Raw genomic sequence first — 22,911 nt, forward strand, 5'->3', positions numbered from 1 at the left:
ATCCCCATCTATGTAAATAATGAGTATTTTAGAGCTAATTGATGTTGTTTGTGTCCATGTTATTTGTAGCTATGCTTAGCTGGAGGGCTTACACCACTGCCATCATTCTGCCTCTCTTTTTGAGTTCTCTATTTGATCTGAAGCCTTACTGTCATTTTCAGCGCCCTTAGGCCTCTTTCACACTTCAGTTTTTTACAATCAGTCACAATCCGCCAGGTTTTTAAAAAAACGGATCCTCAATTTTCTTTTGAGGATCCGTTTTTTTTCCCCATTGACTTCCATTATTGGCGGATTGTGACGGATTGGCGTCCGTTGCATCCGTTTTTTTTGCGGATCCGCCAAAAGTTGCTGTCCGTCACCATCCTCAAAGATTTCAAAACGGACCTTGCAACGTTTTTTTCTCTGGCGGATCCTCCAGACACTCATTTAACCCGAAATTCTTTCTGGGTGCCGGAAAAAAAAAATTCTCTCTCTCTCTCTCTCTCTTTTCCAGGCTGCGATTCCTTTAAAATTCTTCATTTGTCTTATCCGTCAAAAAAACGGACGGATGCCATCCGTTGTCATCAGTGCAAAAACGGATCCGCCATCTGTCCTTTTGGCGGATTTTGACTGATACAAAAAACTGAAGTGTGAAAGAGGCCTTAGAGACACGAATCTTTGATCATATAGAAGTTCAACTGCCTTAATGAATCAATAGTACAGGCAGAGAGAAAGAAATAGTGGTACATACTCCCCGTATACATTTTAGCTATTGCATTGTGCCATCAATATTCACCTGTGAGATGCCATTGAGTAGAGATGGAAAGTTGAATAAAGTTTTGAAATAGGCATTACTATTGGGTTGCCCTAACTGATTTTACTATGTAGGCACCGTGATTGGCAATGTTATGTGGTCATCAGAAATATTTGCTATAAAAAATTAAGAGCACCTATCTCTTTGCATTTCTTATTTCTGAGATGCAGGTAAACTAAACAATGTTGCAGCAAATTCTCTTATGTCTGCGAGCAGCAAGACAGTTGGAAAGATCAGGCATGTTGGATTTCAACATGATGATTTTTTTTGTTCCTTCAGGACAAAATCTGCCAGAGTTTGGCTCAGTTTATTCCTTTTTTTACTGAAAATAACCAACTCGAACATGTCATTTTATGGATAAGTTAGAAGCGATAGCTTCATTAGCCTCAGAAGACACTTAGCTCTATATGTTTTTCTCTGAAATAAGATCTTCATAAATGTCCAAAATATTGCACAGGTTTAGATAAAAGAAAACATCATGGCACCAAAAGAACCTTGTTGTGAGTCATAAGTAGAGATATGAGCTATTCAGATCCAAGGCTGGGGGCATGGGATCACTGCCTGCCCTCCCCCCTCTCCCATTGTGAACAGGCAATTGAATCAGGTTATCTGATGAAGAGCAGACATGGAGTGTATATACAGAGTAAATAAGAGGTAGATGTGAATTTGGGATAACCATTTGAGCCAGCAGATGTGTCCCTGCATGCGGCCACTGACACATACAGTCATGGCTGAAAGTGTCGGCACCATTGAAATTGTTCCAGAAATGAAGTATTTCCGGACAAATTGTTGGGCCCCTCAACTTAATATTTGGTTGAACACCCTTTGGAATAAATAACTACAATCAGTCACTTCCTATAACCAACTACAAACTTCTTACACCTCTCAACTGGAATTTCGGGCCACTCTTCTTTTGCAAACTGATCCAGGGCTCTCATATTTGAAGCCTTCCTTCTCCCAAAAGCAATTTTAAGACCTCTCCACAGGTGTTCAATGGGTTTAGATCCAGATTCATTGCTGGTCACTTGAGAACTCTCCAGAGCTTTGCTTCCATCCACTTCTGCTTTCTTCTTGAAGTATATTTGGGGTCATTGTCCTGTTGGAATACAAATGACCTAGGGTGCAAACCCAGCTTTCTGACACTGGGCACTACATTGACACCCAAAATCATTTGATAATCTTCAGAATTCATGATGGCTCTCACACAGGAACCTAGCACCAGAGGCAGAAAAATGACCCCAAAATATCTTTGAACCTCCACCATATTTGACTGTAGCTCCTGTGTTCTTTTCTTTGCAGGCCCCATTCTGTTTTCAGTAAACAGTAGAAAGATGTGTTTTACTAAAAAGCTCTGTCTTGGTCTCATCAGTACACAAGACACTTTCCCAGAAGGATTTTTGGCAAACTGCAGTATAGCTCTTTTATGTCTTTATGCTAGCAGCGAGTTCCTCCTTGGTCTCCTTCATAGTGCTTAATTTAATTCAAAAGTTGAAGGATAGCTTGTCCTGTCTCTGATGCACCCTGAGTCTGCAGGACAGCTTGAATATCTTTGGAAATAATTGGCGATGCTTATCCACCATCCTGACTATCATGTGTTGCAACCTTTTATCAATTTTTCTCTGCCATTCTTGTCCAGGGAGATTAGCTTCAGTGCTATGAGTAGCAAACTTCTTGATTATGGTGCACACCATGAACAAAGGAACATCAAGATCTATGGAGATGGACTTGTAATTTTGAGATTGTTGATATTTTTCAACAATTTTGGTCCCCAAGTGTTCAGACAGTTCTCTTCTCCTCTTTCTGTTCTACGTGCTTAGTGTAGCACACACAGACACACACTGCAAAGATTGAGTCAACCTTTCCCATTTTTATGTGGTTTCAGGGGTGATTTTAATATTGCCCACACCTGTTACTTGCCACAGGTGAGTTTGAAAGAGCATCACATGCTTGAAGCAAAGTAGTCAGCCAAAATTCTAATGTTAGAGGAGATGTCAAACTGGCATGTGCAGTTTTAGAGTAGACTGATTTTTTTCTCCAGGAAATAAGCCGCCAACAGACGGCTCATTGGGCTGAACACTCTTGGGAGAGACAGTTGAGATTAACATCAGCCAAATAATCAGTCAAAGCTTCATTCTATCAACAACCATCTATGGTAATTTGTATGCTATACATTTCAGATAAACGCATGACCCGCATCCATCTCCAGACTGTAGGTCTCTCAGGACTCTTTGCTTGATGAAGCGCCATACTAAATGTCTAAGTTGGAAATAATCCTTTAGCCTCTTAATGACCAAGGTGTTTTAACCCCTCTCTGACATTAGACGTAATAATCCGTCCGTGTGACCTGGGTCTATCTGACCATTGACGGATTATTACGTCTTCGCGATCACCCGCGCACACGGGTGGTGTGCGGGAGATGGCCGCTGAGTATCAGCTGATTCTGACAGCTGACACCTGGCACTAAGTGCAAAAAGCGGTCATGCGCTGCTCCCCGCTCTTTAACTCCCGAAATGCTTTGATCTAATAAGATCACAGCATTCCAGGAGCCAGAAGAGGTTTGACAGCCCCTCTGCCTTTAGATCTGAGACACTGCGGCATGATGCAAGGTCCCGAACGTCCCAATGTCGTCATGAAGACATCCGGGTCACCAGAGCTAGGAAACATGCTGATCATGCACAGTGCATGATCAGCTAGTCTCTATGTCAGTGCAGAGCTGACAGCTTCTACAGTGTGTGGATGCCGCTGCATCCCCATGCAGCAGAAGCGATCAGCCTGCAAAAAATGATAGTCCCATAGCGGGACAAAGTAAAAAAGTTTTTTTTTAAAAAAAGGCAAAAACATTTTTCTAAATAATTGTAAAAATATTTTTTGAAAAAAATCAAAAATAATAATGAAAAAAATCAAAAGCTATTGTATCTATAAATAAATATTTGATTGAAAAAATATATAAACAATAAAAGTACTCATATTTGGTATCGCCACATCCGCAACAACCCAGCCTATAAAACTGTCCCCCTAGTTAACCCCTTTAGTGGACACTATAAACAAAATAAATAAAAAACAAGGCAAAAGAACAATGCTTTATCATAATACCGCCGAATAAAAAGAGGAATAAAACGCAATAAAAAATACAAATATAAATAAACAAGGTACTACTAAAAATATCATCTTGTCCTGCAAAAAACAAGGTGCCATACAGCTCCATCAGAGTAAAAATAAAAAGTTATAGCTCTTGGAATAAAGCGATGCAAAATTAACTATTTTTTCTATAAAATAGTTTTTATTGTGTAAAAGCGCCAAAATATAAAAAAAAATATAAGTGGGGTATCGCTGTAATCATACTGACCCAAAGAATAAAACTGCCTTATCAATTTTACCACTCAGAAAACAGCATAACCCCCCCACAAAAAAAAGAAAAAAATTCCTAAATGGTTGGATTTTTTTCATTCTGCCTCACAAAAATCGGAAAAGAAAGTGATCAAAAAATGTCATGTGTCCAAAAATGGTACCAATAAAAACGTCAACACATCCCACAAAAAAACAAGCCATAACATGAGTCTGTGGGTCAAAATATGGAAAAATTATAGCTCTCAAAATATGGTGATGCAAAACTATTTTTTGCAATGAAAAGTGTCTTTTAGTGTGTGACAGCAGCCAAACATAAAAACCCCATATAAATCTGGCGTCGCTGTATTTGCACCCACCCGAAGAATAGTCACCTAATCACTTACACCACATAAGGAATGGCGTAAAAAATAAATAAAACCAATTCTTTACCTGTTGTTAATTTTTTCGTTCTGCCTCTCAAAGATCGCAGTAAGGCTCAGTGCACATTTATCCTGTGCTCTGCACTAAGAGCTTGCATCGGGGTTTCCGTGTAAATCTGTGAAATACGTGGCAAAAGATTCCCTATAATGCAGCAGATGGAGTTGACGCCGTCTGACCTGTTATCCGGCAGTGTCCGTCTTTTTAGGATTGCATAAAAGTGCCGTCGGCCACAGTTTTGTGCACTTCTTAAAAGAAGGATACCGCTGAACAGACACCAGACGGAGTCAAGAGTAACTCTACTGCCTCATTATAGTGAATGGATCCCTTGGAGGTTTCATCTGAATCATGTCACTCAGATATTTAGATGGAAACCCCAAAGTAAGTGCTGAGCGTAGCGCACCGGATAACTGTGTTCCAAAACGTTATGTAAAATGTTCCCAATAAAACCTTCAACTTAATCCACAAAAAAAGCAAGTTCCCACTCAGGTCTGTCATCTGTTAATAGAAATATAGGGATCTTCCATGTTAATGGTAGTAGAAAGGCTCTGGAAAAGCGAAATTGCTCCTCTCCCGCCAAAAGAAATTCAACAAATTCTTTACCTAAACCACATATAGTGTCCACATGTTTGACATTTCTGAAGCGATAAGAGCATGCCTAACTTACGGGTGCATGCCTTCAGAAGCATGGGCTGGGTATAACATATTGGTGACTGCAACATACTGGTGACTACTAGAGTTGAGCGAAACAGGTCGAAAAAATTCAAAAGTCACCGACTTTTGGCAAAGTCGGGTTTCAAGAAACGAAACCCGACCCTAGGATGAGGTCGGCCACGAGGTCGGCGACTTACGCGCCAAAGTCGCGTTTCAAAAGTTTGTTTTGCGCTCTTTTTCAGCCAATCAGGATCCACGGACACTGTGGGCAACGTGATGACATAGGCACGGGTCACCACCATCTTTCAGAAGGGCATGCAAGTGATTGGCTTGCTTTGGTGGGCGTCACAGGGGGTATAAAAGGGCGTGCACGCCGACCGCCATCTTACTTCTGCCGATCTTAGCATAGGGAGAGGTTGCTGCTGATTCTGTAGGGAGAGCGTAAGGCTATGTGCACACGTAGTTTTTAGTCTCTGCGGATTTTGTAGAGAAAACCGCAGGAAATCCGCAGGACAAAGTGCTGCGGTTTTTCTGCGGTTTATCTGCGGATTATCTGCGTTTTTTCTGCGGTTTTGCCCTGCGGTTTTACACCTCATAATGGATGAGGTGTAAAACCGCAGCGTTTCTGCACCAAACAATTGACATGCTGCGGATTGTAAACCGCAACAAAACCGCGCGGAAAAAAACGCAGCATGTGCACAGCTTTTTTTTATTTCCATAGGAAATCTGCTGCGTTTCTGCAGAGCCAAAAACGCTGCGGAAACGCAGCAGAATCCGCAGCGTGTGCACATACCCTTAGGCAGGGAAGAAGACAGAAAAACTGCTTCTGCTGCTAGCGATTTGGCCTGCACAACACACCAGTCACTGTGTGTGCAGTGCAAGGGGAGGCTATATAGTGGTGTATCAGTGGTGTTGGTTGTTGGGCTGCCTTCTAAGGCTTCCTGACAGGCTGGCATTGCTGTTTACCCACTGCTCCGCAAACTGCTTTTTTAAAAGCAATCCAATCTCCCTTATCCTCTAGTCACTTTGGTCACAGCTGCGCCATCGAGCCTGTCACATAGCGCTCAGATATTCATTGGGCCTCAAACTGCTTTTTTAAAAGCAAGCCCAATTTTTTTTTTTGTCCTGCTGAGAAGAAAAAAAACTGCTTCTGCTGCTGTTAGCAATTTGGCCTGCACAACACACCAGTCACTGTGTTTGCAGTGCAAGGGGGAGGCTATATTGTGGTGTATCAGTAGTGTTGGTTGTTGGGCTGCCTTTTAAGGCTTCCTGACAGGCTGGCATTGCTGTTTACCCACTGCTCCGCAAACTGCTTTTTTAAAAGCAATCCAATCTCCCTTATCCTCTAGTCACTTAGGTCACAGCTGTGCCATCGAGCCTGTCACATAGCGCTCAGATATTCATTGGGCCTCACACAATCCAAAAGTGTCCAGTGTCCAAAAGTGTGTGCAGAGATTCAAAATCTCACTTATCCTCTAGTCACTTAGGTCACAGTTGTGCCATCGAGCCTGTCTCATAGTGCTCAGATATTCATTGGGCCTCACACAATCCAAAAGTGTCCAGTGTCCAAAAGTGTGTGCAGAGATTCAAAATCTCACTTATCCTCTAGTCACTTAGGTCACAGCTGTGCCAACGAGCCTGTCACATAGCGCTCAGATATCAGTGGGCCTCACACAATCCAAAAGTGTCCAGTGTCCAAAAGTGTGTGCAGAGATTCAAAATCTCACTTATCCTCTAGTCACTTAGGTCACAGCTGTGCCATCGAGCCTGTCACATAGCGCTCAGATATCAGTGGGCCTCACACAATCCAAAAGTGTCCAGTGTCCAAAAGTGTGTGCAGAGATTCAAAATCTCACTTATCCTCTAGTCACTTAGGTCACAGCTGTGCCATCGAGCCTGTCACATAGCGCTCAGATATCAGTGGGCCTCACACAATCCAAAAGTGTCCAGTGTCCAAAAGTGTGTGCAGAGATTTAAAATCTCACTTATCCTCTAGTCACTTAGGTCACAGCTGTGCCATCGAGCCTGTCACATAGCGCTCAGATATCAGTGGGCCTCACACAATCCAAAAGTGTCCAGTGTCCAAAAGTGTGTGCAGAGATTCAAAATCTCACTTATCCTCTAGTCACTTAGGTCACAGCTGTGCCATCGAGCCTGTCACATAGCGCTCAGATATTCATTGGGCCTCACACAATCCAAAAGTGTCCAGTGTCCAAAAGTGTGTGCAGAGATTCAAAATCTCCCTTATCCTCTAGTCACTTAGGTCACAGCTATGCCATCGAGCCTGTCACATAGCGCTCAGATATTCATTGGGCCTCACACAATCCAAAAGTGTCCAGTGTCCAAAAGTGTGTGCAGAGATTCAAAATCTCACTTATCCTCTAGTCACTTAGGTCACAGCTGTGCCATCGAGCCTGTCACATAGCGCTCAGATATCAGTGGGCCTCACACAATCCAAAAGTGTCCAGTGTCCAAAAGTGTGTGCAGAGATTCAAAATCTCACTTATCCTCTAGTCACTTAGGTCACAGCTGTGCCATCGAGCCTGTCACATAGCGCTCAGATATCAGTGGGCCTCACACAATCCAAAAGTGTCCAGTGTCCAAAAGTGTGTGCAGAGATTCAAAATCTCACTTATCCTCTAGTCACTTAGGTCACAGCTGTGCCATCGAGCCTGTCACATAGCGCTCAGATATCAGTGGGCCTCACACAATCCAAAAGTGTCCAGTGTCCAAAAGTGTGTGCAGAGATTCAAAATCTCACTTATCCTCTAGTCACTTAGGTCACAGCTGTGCCATTGAGCCTGTCACATAGCGCTCAGATATCAGTGGGCCTCACACAATCCAAAAGTGTCCAGTGTCCAAAAGTGTGTGCAGAGATTCAAAATCTCACTTATCCTCTAGTCACTTAGGTCACAGCTGTGCCATCGAGCCTGTCACATAGCGCTCAGATATCAGTGGGCCTCACACAATCCAAAAGTGTCCAGTGTCCAAAAGTGTGTGCAGAGATTCAAAATCTCACTTATCCTCTAGTCACTTAGGTCACAGCTGTGCCATCGAGCCTGTCACATAGTGCTCAGATATTCATTGGGCCTCACACAATCCAAAAGTGTCCAGTGTCCAAAAGTGTGTGCAGAGATTCAAAATCTCACTTATCCTCTAGTCACTTAGGTCACAGCTGTGCCATCGAGCCTGTCTCATAGTGCTCAGATATTCATTGGGCCTCACACAATCCAAAAGTGTCCAGTGTCCAAAAGTGTGTGCAGAGATTCAAAATCTCACTTATCCTCTAGTCACTTAGGTCACAGCTGTGCCATCGAGCCTGTCACATAGCGCTCAGATATTCATTGGGCCTCACACAATCCAAAAGTGTCCAGTGTCCAAAAGTGTGTGCAGAAATTCAAAATCTCCCCTGTCCTATAGACACCTTGTACCTTGTTTTACATACTATATAGTTTGTTGGATTTTGTCTACATTTCTACCAAAAATGAGGAAGGCTGGTGGAAGAGGCCGTGGAATTGGGCGGGGGTTGGCAGCTGGTAATGATGGTGTTGGTGGTGGATCTGATGGTAGTGGCAAGAGCAAAATAGGACCGAATGCAGGAGGTGTTGAGCCTGCGTCATCGTCTGGCTACATAAGGCCTCGAACGCTTAGTTTTCTAGGAGTTGGCAAACCGCTTTTAAAGCCAGAGCATCAGGAAAAAGTTGTCTTACATTGCTGACTCAGCCTCCAGCTCTATCGCCTCCTCTTCTTCAGTTGTAAAATGTAAAAGCACTGAGTCGTCATTGGAGGCTCATGTTCATGAACCACACCTTTCCTTGTGTCCTTCACCCCAACCAAGATTGAAGGATGACGCAGGCCATACTACTGATTACTCCATGGAGCTGTTTTCACATACCATGCCTGGATTATCAAGTGAAATGGTGAATTACCCAGGCCAAGATGAATCTGACATGGAGTGCACTGATGCACAGCCGCTGATGGATGATTCTGCTGGTACATTCACTCAGAGCACTACATTGTCCTCGCAGTGTACAGAGCCAGATTCTGACCCTGATGAGACTCAGGTGCCCCTTCCCGCACACTATACCACCATACACGGTGACACAGAGGAAGGTGCACATGACATAGAAGAGGAGGTGATGGATGACCCAGTTGTTGACCCAGATTGGCATCCATTGGGGGAAGAGGGTGCTGCTTCCAATAGCTCAGATGAGGAGCATCCACAGCAGACATCGACATCGCAACAGCTGTTATCTGGCAGGCCCGGAGCACTCCAAAGACAGGTTCCAAACATCAAAAGAGTTGCTGGACAGCTTGTCCAGAGGGTCAAAAGATCACAGCGTGCTAGGCCGCAAAATGTCTGCCAAAGTAGGAAGAGTGCAGTGTGGCACTTTTTTGAACAAAATCCTCATGATCAGGCCAAGGTTATCTGTAAGAAGTGCGCAAAGACCTTTAGCCGAGGGAAAAATCTGAAAAATTTGAATACCAGTTGCATGCTTAGACATTTAACCAGCATGCACTTGCAAGCGTGGACACAACACCAAACCTCAAGTGCCACATGTGCAACTGATCACAACGAAGGTAGTCAGCAACGCTACATTGTTTCCCCCACTGTAAGCCCACCGGTTAGCACAGCAGCAAATGTTGAGGTGTCGTTGCAAGGCCACAGCAGTCAGGGAATCCCACTGTTATATCAACGAAAGACTGATTCTAGGCCATCAGAAAGAACACCAACTCCATCACCATCATCAACCCTCTCTCAGTCCGCCCTGTCCACCGCTACTTCCACCATATGCAGCTCTCAAGTCCAGCTCACCCTCCCAGACACTATGAGTAGGTCAATAAAGTACTCAGTCTCTCATCCGCGTACACTGGGTTTGAACGCCCACATTGCCAAACTAATCTCGTTTGAGATGATGCCCTTTCGGTTGGTGGAAAGCACAGCTTTCCGCGAACTCATGGCCTATGCAGTACCACGCTATGACCTACCCAGTCGCCACTTCTTCTCTCGCAAAGCCATCCCAGCCCTCCACCATCATGTGAAAGACCGCATTGTCCATGCACTCAAGCAGTCAGTGAGCGGAAAGGTGCACCTCACTACTGATGCATGGTCCAGTCGGCATGGCCAGGGCCGTTACGTGTCCATCACTGCGCACTGGGTTAATGTGGTGGATGCAGGGTCCACAGGGGACAGCGGTGGTGGGACAGTGCTGCCTAGCCCACGGTATAGGAAACAGTTGGCTGTAGGCATTCCACCCTCCTCCTCCTCCTCCTCCTCCAGAAGCGAAAGCTCATCCACAGAGCGCAGTCGTACGAGCACTCCATCTGTAGCTGCCACGATGTGTCCCCCTATCGAGCAGCTAGTGGAAAGCATCAGCAGGCTGTGTTGCAGATGATGTGTTTGGGCGACAGACATACCACCGAGGTGCTGGCCGAGTACTTGAAGCGACAAACTGAGTCATGGCTGGGCAGTGTACATCTTGAGGCAGGCAAGGTAGTTAGTGATAACGGCCGTAATTTTGTGGCAGCCATAGCCCTTTCAAAACTTAGCCACATACCTTGCTTGGCTCACACCTTGAACCTGGTGGTGCAGTGCTTCCTCAAAAATTATCCGGAGTTAACAGCCCTGCTCCAGAAGGTGCGAAGACTGTGCGCGCACATCCGCCGGTCGCCTGTACACTCCGTTCGTATGCAGAAGCTGCAGCGATTGCTCCACCTTCCCAACCACCGCCTCATTATCGACATTGCAACAAGGTGGAACTCCACCCTGCACATGGTGGAGCGGCTGTGCGAGCAGAGGCAGGCCATAATGCATTTGTGGGAGGATACACGGCCAGGCACTTTGAGAGCAGACATGGAGTTGACAGGTGTGCAGTGGTCGAAGCTGAAAGACCTCTGTAAAGTCCTTCAGTGTTTTGAGGAATGCACACGGCTGGTAAGCGCAGACGACGCCATCCTAAGCATGAGCATCCCACTTATGCGTCTGCTCATGCAAACTTTGACGCACCTTAAGGAGCAGGCGTCTGCAGCCAATGTTGATGAGGAGGAAGAGGAGGAGGGAATCCTTGATGACATTCAGCCATTGTCTGCTCAGGGACCTCTCCTGGACGAGGTGGAGGAAGAAGAGGAGGAGGAGGATGATGATGGGGATGATTACTTAGGGGAGGAGGATGCATCTCGTGGGGCAAGTGAAAATGTTGGCGTGGCAAGGTCTGGTACAGGGTTTGTGCGTGACTGGAGGGATGTGGATTTGCCAGAAAGTGCTCCTCCAACCAGCACTCGCAGTGCATCATTGACACTGGGAACATTGGCCCACATGTCAGATTATGCCTTGCGGATCCTAAAAAGGGACCCCGCATTGCCAAAATGATGAACGATGACGACTACTGGTTGGCCAGCATCCTGGATCCACGCTATAAAGGCAAATTACAAAACATCATGCCACAGGAGAACCTTGACCTAATATTGGCTAATAAACAAGCAACTCTGGTAAATCGGTTGCTTGAGGCATTCCCCGCACACAGCAGCGGTGATGGTTCTCACACGAGCCGTACGGGCCGGGGGCAACTTGGCAGAGGTGTTCGTGGTGCACACAGCAGAAGTGGCGTTGGAGACAGGGGTTTCATGACAATGTTGTGGACTGATTTTTCAAATACCGCTCACACAACTGGTAATACTGCATCGATGGAAAGTGACAGGAGAAAGCAGTTGTCAACCATGGTTGCAAACTACTTTTCCTCCCATATCGATGTTCTCCCACACAGGTCATTCCCCTTTGACTATTGGGCCGCTAAACTGGACACCTGGCCTGAATTGGCCCAATATGCCTTACAGGAGCTCGCTTGCCCAGCTGCAAGTGTGCTATCGGAAAGAGTCTTCAGTGCAGCTGGATCAATCCTGACAGAAAAAAGGACCCGTCTGTCAACCCAAAATGTGGATGATCTAACCTTCATTAAAATGAACCATGCATGGGTTTCCAAGGATTTTGTCCCACCTTCCCCTGATGACACATAGGGTGACAGAAAAATGGCTTGCTTTGGTCCACCTCTTCCTGGGACTTGACCTATTTCGCCTTTTGCATCAGCTGAATGTCCAACATCAACATATGCCACTTTCTAAAACTCCCTAACTGTGCTGCCTCCCCCCCATGGACCGGGGTCACCACCTAGCGCACGACACCGTGCGAGTGCCGTTGCCCTGGACAGGTGGGTAGGCCGACTCTTGGGCGCGGGCACTGGCACAGGGTCCCTCATAGTGCAATCAAGTGTCTCTGACGGTGGTGGTGCACACCCGCCGTCAGACACACCGCTGTACTATGAGGGGCCCAGTGCCAGTACCGACGCCCACGAGTGGGCCCCCCTTGCTTGGGCAGGGCCCCAGCATTTGCAATCTTTACCTCTCCCTGCTCCTCCGCTGTGTAATCTGGGCCGTCAAATCCATACTGTGCCTGACACCGTCTGAGCCTGCCTCCTGAGACATATATTTTGAATGTGTACGCTATCCATACATGTTATCCGGGGATACGGTACCCTTTCTAACCTTTGTGCAATCACGTGCATTCCATACTGGGCCTAACACCGTCTGAGCCTGCCTCCTGAGACATATATTTTGAATGTGTACGCTATCCATACATGTTATCCGGGGATACGGTACCCTTTCTAACCTTTGTGCAATCACGTGCAATCCATACTGGGCCTAACACCGTCTGAGCCTGCCTCCTGAGACATATATTTTGAATGTGTACGCTATCCATACATGTTATCCGGGGATACGGTACCCTTTCTAACCTTTGTGCAATCACGTGTAATCCATACTGGGCGTGAGAACGGCTGGCGAGCTGTTAAGCAAGCTACAGCACCCGTGGTTTGTACACGTAAGTTTTTCATTTTTTCAGGAATGACGGTTAGGCCTAATTCCGGAACTGCAGTTGACCTGCACTTACTGGGAAATCATTGTTCGCGGGTAATAATTGTAATCAGTGATCCCCATCACTAACGTTGTTCAGCGGGTTATCTGCACCTGTAAGCGACAAACGCTGGCCTTTTCAGTGTAGCGCACATGCAGCCACGGACATGTAAGGGCATGACACACCAGTTATTGGCCAATCTCATGTTCCAGAGCCTCACGTGTCCCTCTAGTAAGCCGGACTCGGACCGCGGGGCATGACGGAGTCTCGTTCGTTAACGGAATTAAGCTTGCAATGTGTGCATCTGTTCTGTAGCTGGCATGGTTGAGGTTTCCCAGGTGGAGTCGAATTTAACCGTAGGCTCCACTCCTGGTGGTGCCCTTCTGGACATTCCTTTAAGGTTCAGCTTTGCAACCATACTGCCCACGTAAAACAAACAATTTGCCTTCATGAACGCTGTTTGGAGGGTCATGACTCGTGGGAATAACGCCGCCCAATCAGTTAGCCTGCTAGAGAGATCCTTCGTTGCTCCCAAGCATGACATCACACTCCCTAGGAGGAAGGTAATGCCACTGTGGCGACCGTACTCCTGGGGGGCGACACAAGTGCACTGATGCCCAGCCACTGCTCGATGAATCTGCTGGTACATTGACCCAGACCACTACATTCCCCTCGCACGCTACACGGCCTGAATCTGACCCTGATGAAACTCAGGTTACCCTTCCCATATACAGTTCCATCTTACACGGTGACAAAGAGGAAGCTGCAGATGAAAGTGCAGGTTCGCCCACCCTCCATCAGACACACCACCGTACTATCAGGGGCCCTGTGCCAGTGCCGTCGCCAACGAGTGGGCCCCCCCTGCTTGCTCAGGATCACAGCACTTGCAAGGTTGAAATACTGTGCAGTGAGATGGAAGATGGGGACGACGAGGAGTCCAGACTAGTACAGGGATTCCCTAGCGAGGAGACTTATTTGATTGTTTTCAATGTTGGGACAGCAATTTTTGGGGAGCACGTTACTCTGGAGAATGATAGATGGGGCCCACCATACACTGGAACATTCCAAAGGTGGACATCAGACACTGGAGCAGCATTTACAGGGCCCATTATACACTAGAGCATTAGAAATGGGGCCCATTATGTTTGGAGCATTATTTGGGCCCATAAGACAGTGGAGCTTCATCCATGGGGACCAACATATACTGTAGCATTATGTGGAGCTCATCATATACTGTTTCAAACATTATATGGGACCAATGATTCTGTATGGAGAAATATATGGGCCTCATTACTCTGTATAGCGCACTATGCGGTGGCCATAATACTGTATGGAGTAATATACTGTCCGTTTTTGGAGCTATTGGAGAATTTAAAGTGGATATCAGTCATGAGATGTAAAAAGTGAAGTATTTTTCATTGTACTATACCGCTATTTCTCTGCCGTATCGGAGCATGATGAGTTTTGGTATGTGTTAAAGGGGCGCTCTTTCGCCCAGGGCACATGAAAACCTGGAGCCAGCCCCCCCCCACAACTTTAGCCAAATAACCCCCATTTTTCAGTGCGTAACTTGTATTATGAAGTTAATTAAGGTTGACAAGCTTAAGTAAGAAGAATTGATGCTTTTGGCATTCAAATGGGCACTGTAGGTGTGTTTCCTGTCCTCCTCTCACTGCCGACTTTTATTCCCCATTGACTTACATTGGGTTTCGTGTTTCGGGACGACCCCGACTTTTCCCTATAATCGGACGATCTTGCTCGACCCGACTTTTGGAAAAGTCGGGTTTCACGAAACGAAACGCGACCCTAAAAAACCAAAAGTCGCTCAACTCTAGTGACTACAGCATACTGGTCATTACAAGGGCAGTTTGCAATTTTCACTTGGCAACGTTCATTGCTGCGTGTCTCTAGAAAATACCCATGGAGTCAAAATCGTCATTACAACTGTAGATAAATTCCGTAAGGGGCATATTTTCCAAAATGGGGTCACTTGAGAGGGGATTCTGCTCTTCTAGCAATTAGGGAATCTATATATGGAGTCTGCAAACTGTTCTAGGAAAATCTGTGCTCCAGGAAGCAAATAGAGCTCCATTCTTCCCGAGTCTCTCCATATAGCTAAGTAGTACTGTACAGACATATATGGGGTATTGCCATGTTCAGTAGAAATTGTGGGACAAATTTTGGTGCCATTTTTACCCATTTCTTGTGTGAAAATGTAAAATTTGGGGTCAAAACAAAATTTTGGTGGTAAAAATGTAATTATTTTTTCTTCACTGCCCAATGGTATAAAATTCTGTGACACACCCATTGTTTTAATATGATCACTGCACCCCTAGATGAATTCATTGAGAGGTGTAGTTCGTAAAATGGGGTGTCTCATGGGGAGCTCTGCTGTTCTGGCACCTCATGGACTCTCCCAATGGATCATGGTCATGGCACCTGCAAACCATAACAGTAAAATCTGGCACTCCTTGCCTTCTGAGCTTTGCACTGTGCCTGAAAAATATTTCCTGATTACATGTAGGGTATTGGCGCACTCAAGAAAAAATGGACCTCAGTTTGTTGTAAACAAAATTCCTATTAGCCCATAGAAAAGTTAAAAACTTGGGGCTTAAACAACATTTTGTGGTAAAAGTGTAATTTATTCTTTCTTCACAGCTCAGTGGTATAAAATTCTGTGAGGCACTTGTGGTGTTAATATGATCACTGCTCCAACCGGTGAATTCATTAGCGAGTGTAGTTTGTAAAATAAGTTCACATTTAGAGGGTTTCTGTTGTTCTGGCACTTCAGGGGCTCTGCCAATGTGACATGGCACCCTCAAACCATTCCAGCAAAATCTCAACTCCAATATGGTGCCTCTTCGCTTCTGAGCTTTGCACTGTGCCCCAAAAGTAGTATTTCCCACATATGGAGTATCAGCGTACTATGGCGCAATTTCTCCTGTTAGGCTAGTTTCACACTTGCTTTTTTTTGCAGCGCGTTTTTCCCGCAAAAAAACGCATTGAAAAAACGCATACAAATGCATACAAACGCTGCGTTTTTTTCAAGCATTTTTATGCGCATGCAGGAAAAAAACACAGCGTTTTTGTGCGTTTGTATGCGTTTTTTGTGCGTTTGCGTTTTTTTACAGATTTTGGAAAAACCCCACAAAAAAGAAAAAACAACCATTCAACAACACACAAGACCAATGGGACTTCATTGTGGGTGTGGTATGTTAATATATAGACCCTGTCTACAGTATTCTTCACATTTGCTTGATTCTTCTCGTGACCATGGATCTACGCTGGAAGAGTTTTCACTTCAACTTGGATTTGGACATCGCGATGGCTCAGGCGTATGCAGTTGCTTGCCATGAACAAAGGAAGAGAGAGAGGCAGCGAAGACGGCGGCGTATGTGGATACATCCGATTGTTGAACTCCGGGAGAGCCGTGGGGCATACCACACCCTCTACAGCGAGCTCCAGTCAAACCCGGAGAAATTTACAGATTATATCCGGATGTCCCACGAAAGTTTCATGGATTTGCTTGCTCGTGTCCAACAATCCATCCGGAGACAGGACACACAGCTCCGTCGTGCGATTCCTCCTGAGGAACGGCTACTGGTGACATTACGGTATGTTTTAAAAACCAAGGGGTGCGGTCTGATGGGTTTTTTTTAAATTTAGTATTCAAAACCTTGGGTAATTAGTTTTCGTGAATGTACTAATATTTTATTTTATAGTTTTTTAAAATAATATACATAAATATTAATTTTACTTCTTTGTCTGTTCACAGATTCCTGGCGACTGGAGAAACCCTATCTTCACTACACTTCCAGTACCGTATTGGAATCTCTACCTTGTCTGGAATTGTTGCTGACACCTGCCGGGCTCTCTGGAATGTTCTTTGTCCAGAATTTATGCCCCTGCCCACCGCTGAAAAGTGGATGGAAATTGCTGACAAATTCTGGACAGTATGCAATTTTCCCAACTGTTTGGGAGCTGTTGATGGTAAACACATACGGATCATCAAACCCCAAAGAACGGGATCTGAGTACTATAATTACAAAAAGTACTTTTCAATAGTACTCATGGCCATTGCGGATGCCGGATGTATGTTTGTAGCAGTGGACATTGGAGCATTTGGCCGTGGTAATGACTCACAGGCTTTTAAAAACTCAGACATGGGCCGGAGGTTGTATGGCAACCAATTTAATTTCCCTATGCCACGGCCTCTTCCTCACACCGAAGCTCCGCCACTGCCCTTTGTAATGGTTGGCGATGAGGCTTTTCAAATGTGCGGAAACTTACTGAAACCCTACTCCAGCCGGGACTTGGACCACACCAAAAAAATATTTAATTACAGGCTGACCAGGGCCAGAAGAACTGTTGAGTGTGCTTTTGGGATTCTTGTCTCCAGATGGCGAATTCTGGGCACGGCCATTAATCTTAAACTTGAAACAGTCGATGAGGTGGTGAAGGCCTGTGTGGTTCTACATAACTTTGTGATGGCTAAAGAGCACCCGACCTTTGAACTGGACGATGATGCTCCTAACCCATTGCCTGAATTCACTCAGCACACTCTCAGGTCATCCGTTGAAGTTGGCCAAATGAGGGACCAATTTGCGGCCTACTTTATTTCTGATGTAGGACGGGTGCACTGGCAAGATGAAACGGTGTAATGTTTTTGTTTGTTTATGGTAATAAAAAACCTTATTTGATACCATTACTGAGTGCACTATATTTTTTAAACTCCAATTAAATAAAAAACTTCCCATGTATAACTGAATTTTTTGATGTTCACACACCTGGGCAGGTAAATACACATATGAGTTAAAATGCAGCATTGCTAGTCTGCGTGAAATATATTGGAACGAGCAAAGCTGCAGGCCATGAATCAGGAAACCAATTTTTTTCAAGAGAAAATTGTCCAACTAGTTGAAACCCAACCCCAATGAAAGTCCATGGGGAATACAAGTCAGCATTGAGTGGATGAATGTAATCTGCTCAATTCCAACTTACAAGTTATTACACTAGGCCTTGGAATGACTATACTAGGCCGTGGTATTTCAAATATGAGTATAGTAGGCCTTGGGCCTACTAGTATAGTCATATGTGAAATACCACGGCCTAGTATAGTCATACCAAGGCCTACTCGATTTTTACCAACTAGGATCTTGTTTCACGAAAAACAAACTGGTGAAACTTGACAAGTTTCAACAGTTTGTTTTTCATGAAACCAGATTCTAGTTGGTAAAACTAGAGTTATTACACTAGGCCTTGGAATGACTACACTAGGCCGTGGTATTTCAAATATGAGTATAGTAGGCCTTGGGGCTAGTAGTATAGTCATATGTGAAATACCACGGCCTAGTATAGTCATACCAAGGCCTACTCGATTTTTACCAACTAGGATCTTGTTTCACGAAAAACAAACTGGTGAAACTTGACAAGTTTCAACAGTTTGTTTTTCATGAAACCAGATTCTAGTTGGTAAAACTAGAGTTATTACACTAGGCCTTGGAATGACTACACTAGGCCATGGTATTTCAAATATGAGTATAGTAGGCCTTGGGGCTAGTAGTATAGTCATATGTGAAATACCACGGCCTAGTATAGTCATACCAAGGCCTCCTCGATTTTTACCAACTAGGATCTTGTTTCACGAAAAACAAACTGGTGAAACTCGACAAGTTTCAACAGTTTGTTTTTCATGAAACCAGATTCTAGTTGGTAAAACTAGAGTTATTACACTAGGCCTTGGAATGACTACACTAGGCCGTGGTATTTCAAATATGAGTATAGTAGGCCTTGGGCCTACTAGTATAGTCATATGTGAAATACCACGGCCTAGTATAGTCATACCAAGGCCTCCTCGATTTTTACCAACTAGGATCTTGTTTCACGAAAAACAAACTGGTGAAACTTGACAAGTTTCAACAGTTTGTTTTTCATGAAACCAGATTCTAGTTGGTAAAACTAGAGTTATTACACTAGGCCTTGGAATGACTACACTAGGCCGTGGTATTTCAAATATGAGTATAGTAGGCCTTGGGGCTAGTAGTATAGTCATATGTGAAATACCACGGCCTAGTATAGTCATACCAAGGCCTACTCGATTTTTACCAACTAGGATCTTGTTTCACGAAAAACAAACTGGTGAAACTTGACAAGTTTCAACAGTTTGTTTTTCATGAAACCAGATCCAAGTTGGTAAAACTCGAGTTATTACACTAGGCCTTGGTATGACTATACTAGTCCGTGTTATTTCACATATGACTATACTAGGCCTTGGGTTGGTTTTTAACATGTATTTACCCATCAGTGTGTGTGAGCGGCGCAAACAACATTAATGAAACTTTGTAATGGTGAACCACAAATGTAAATTTATTTTTAATCACAAAAATAAACCAAAAAATTATTTTTTCCGGCGTTTGGGGGCAGATGGTTTCAATTTGGGAGTGTGCAGGGAATATGCAACACTTGCAGTTGAAGACGGTGTTTGAGGGGAAGGGGCAACAAAACTTGTGGGGGACGGTAGTCCAGTTAAGGGAATTAAACAAGGAACACTTGGAGGAGAGGAAATCTGTTCAGGTACATTAGTTGTAATGGCATGTCGCCGTAGGCTTGTGTGCCTGGACCGACTTTGGCCCAATGCCCGCCTTGATAGATTTCGCCTTGAACTAGGGGCAAATATTGAGTGTAGGTCCCCCGTCTGCTGGTGTGGCTGCTGCTGCTGCTGAGGTGGCTGCTGCTGCTGCTGAGGTGGCGGCTGCTGCTGATGTGACTGCTGCTGCTGCTGAGGTGGCTGCTGTTGCTGCTGAGGTGGTTGCTGCTGCTGCTGAGGTGGCTGCTGCTGCTGCTGAGGTGGCTGCTGCTGCTGCTGAGGTGGCTGCTGCTGAGGTGGCTGCTGCTGCTGAGGTGGCTGCTGCTGCTGCTCTTCGTTGGCAGTGCTCGTCCTTGCAGGAGGACTGGTGGCGGCAGTGATGGTCCAGGTTTGCGGAGTGGTGGTGGCAGGGCTACTACATGTTGTTGTAGCGGCAGGGCTGTTCCATGTTTGCCTAGTGGTGGCTGAGCTCCACGCATGCATGGGAGTGGCGGTGGTGCTCCAGACAGGAGCAGCGCTTGCCATGGTGGTGTCGGTGAAGTGACCAGCTGCACTCAGACTTGTGGTGGTGTAACGGTGGGTGTCCTGGCTTTGAATAGAGGTGTCCGTGCAGTGGTATGCAGCACAAGTCGGTAGTGAGGTGAAGCGAGTCAATGGTGGCACAGGTGGAAATGACACCACTGACTGCTGACCGTACCGATTATGCTGCATAGCCTGCAAGAAAGCATTGTTGCAGGCCTGCAGCACATTCAGCTGTTGCTCAGGACTAAGGTGTTCCGCCATGCCCTTTTCAATCTTACTAAAAAAATGGTGTGCTGGTCTGTTGAGGTCAGCCTCCAGACGGTCAAGGCGCTGTTCTACAGAATTGAAGCGGTGTTCAAAGTGGTTAAAACCACGTTCCATGAGTGCAAAACCGCTTTCAACTCTGTCGGACAGTGACTTGAGGCTGTAATTAAAGGCCTCGCTCAAATGCATAAACTCGGGCAAGACATTCCTGTCCAAGGCCCTCTGCCGCTGGCGGGTAGTGCCCGCATAACCAGTGGCAGAGACCTGGGACAGGGGAACACCTGATGGCCCAGCTTCCTGTTCACCAGCTGTGTGTGTGGCTGACCTGCAAGGTGCTTCCTGGCTGTCGGATGGCTGGGACGGGTCAGAGGACGTCCGAGGAAGGACCGCTCCAGGGCCAGGTTGCAGGGTGCTGCTCCAGGTGCTGTGGAAGAAAGGAAAATCATTACTACCATGCCTTTACAAGAAGCATCAGCTGTGGATTAGAAAAACACAGATTAATAAAAATAAAAACCCAAAATTTATAATACTTACGATCTCGTGGCAAGGACCAGTCTTAGGAACTGCAACGCGTGATAGTGACGGTATCTAGTTCTGGTCCTTGACGCAGATCCACTGCGAACCTGGCCCTCAGCACGAACATCACTGTTGAAGCGGTCCTTGATCGAACGCCAACGTGTTCGGACTTTGTCCACTGTTGGTAAAAAAAAAACAGTGCCGTCAAGGACAACAGTCACTGCGGCACAATATAGCAATACAATACTCAAAGCAGTCACTGTAGAGCCCGATGACACTGTTGGGTTTCCTGCTAGAATATACCTAGCACGAAACCCAACAGTGCCGTCAAGGACAACAGTCACTGCGGCACAATGTAGCAATACAATACTCAAAGCAGTCACTGTAGACCCCGATGACACTGTTGGGTTTCCTGCTAGAATACACCTAGCACGAAACCCAACAGTGCCGTCAAGGACAACAGTCACTGCGGCACAATGTAGCAATACAATACTCAAAGCAGTCACTGTAGACCCCGATGACACTGTTGGGTTTCCTGCTAGAATACACCTAGCACGAAACCCAACAGTGCCGTCAAGGACAACAGTCACTGCGGCACAATGTAGCAATACAATACTCAAAGCAGTCACTGTAGACCCCGATGACACTGTTGGGTTTCCTGCTAGAATATGCCTAGCACGAAACCCAACAGTGCCATCAAGGACAACAGTCACTGCGGCACAATACAGAGCAGGGAAATACTCACTAAACGCCTTTTTGGAGGATGCTGTGGCGCTGTCCCAGCCATCCATCAACGCTGCGGCCACCTCATTCCATAGCCGCCGGGTCACCACAATGTCCTTGTACAGCCGGTCACGGCTGTCCCACAACGGCGAACGCTCCTGGACCAGGCTGATGAGCTGCTCATTATCCAGGTAGACGTCTTCATCCCGTTGTGGAACCTAGACAAAACACATTCATTAGAATAATCAAATTTAAATTGAATAAAAAGTTACAAAAAAAAGAAACATAAAAAAGAGTAAAAATAGAAGATAAAAAATAAAGAACATTACAAATCATTTGATACATACATTCCGTATCACCACCGGGACTTGGCTTCGCTGCTCCTGCTCTTCGCCCTCACTAGTCCCGTCCGCAGAAGATGATGATGACGATGTCTTAAAAAAGTTGAAAAAAACGTAAGAGATTTGGAGAAGCAGCAGATATACTTACCAGATGCACGAAAATAATCACCTCACGGTCTGCTTGCGCCAATTCCTGCCGCGATGGGGAATACTCGGATTCTGAAGACATACTGCATGTAAAAATAATAAAAATCATTAGTACATACATAATTTAAAAGGACAGGCATATAATGTAATATACTCACATTCTTCGCTGATAGAAGATGGGTTCCTTGTTGACTGTCTGCTCTCCAATCTGTCAGTGTAGTAGTGGCAGAGTTTTGGCAGGCACCTCCTTTATATAGACTTTTTTTTTTTACTTTAGAAGATTATAACTAGTACAACAAGTGGACACCACCAAAAAAACGCAGCGCTAAAAAAACGCATACATGCACATGCCAGTGCGCACGTATGCGCATCCATAGGCTATAATGGCCATTTTTAGCGCAAAATGTGCGCATACGTGCGCATGCGCTTTTTTGCAGGACCAAAAAATGCAACATGCTGCGTCTGTAAAATACAAACGCACACCCCAAAAAAACGCAGCGCATGAAAATCGCATACGTGCGCATGCCAGCGCGCAGGTATGCGCACCCATGTTAAATATAGGGGAAAAAACGCATGCGCACGTATGCGTTTTTTTCCAGCGCAAAAAAACGCAAATGTGAAACCAGCCTAACCCTTATAAAATGCGAAATTTGGGTCCAAAATAACATTTTTGTGGGGAAAATGTGATTTTTTT

At 45.4% G+C, this 22,911-nt stretch overlaps 1 protein-coding gene across 1 annotated transcript; it reads right to left on the bottom strand.

Annotated features, from left to right (window-relative positions):
- Positions 1-19,471: 19,471 nt before the first annotated feature.
- Positions 19,472-22,530, bottom strand: LOC141089474 (uncharacterized). The gene is made up of 5 exons (XM_073575914.1): positions 22,240-22,530; positions 22,077-22,163; positions 21,752-21,947; positions 21,025-21,184; positions 19,472-20,914 (listed from the first exon to the last, which is right to left on the bottom strand). Exons 1-5 carry the CDS (start codon positions 22,336-22,338, stop codon positions 19,516-19,518), a joined length of 1,941 nt encoding a protein of 646 aa, XP_073432015.1. The 5' UTR covers positions 22,339-22,530; the 3' UTR covers positions 19,472-19,515.
- Positions 22,531-22,911: the final 381 nt, after the last annotated feature.

Source organism: Dendrobates tinctorius, unplaced genomic scaffold (genome assembly GCF_039654945.1).
Source record: "Dendrobates tinctorius isolate UK_male_01 unplaced genomic scaffold, ASM3965494v1 ptg000046l, whole genome shotgun sequence".
Lineage (NCBI taxonomy): Eukaryota > Metazoa > Chordata > Amphibia > Anura > Dendrobatidae > Dendrobates > Dendrobates tinctorius.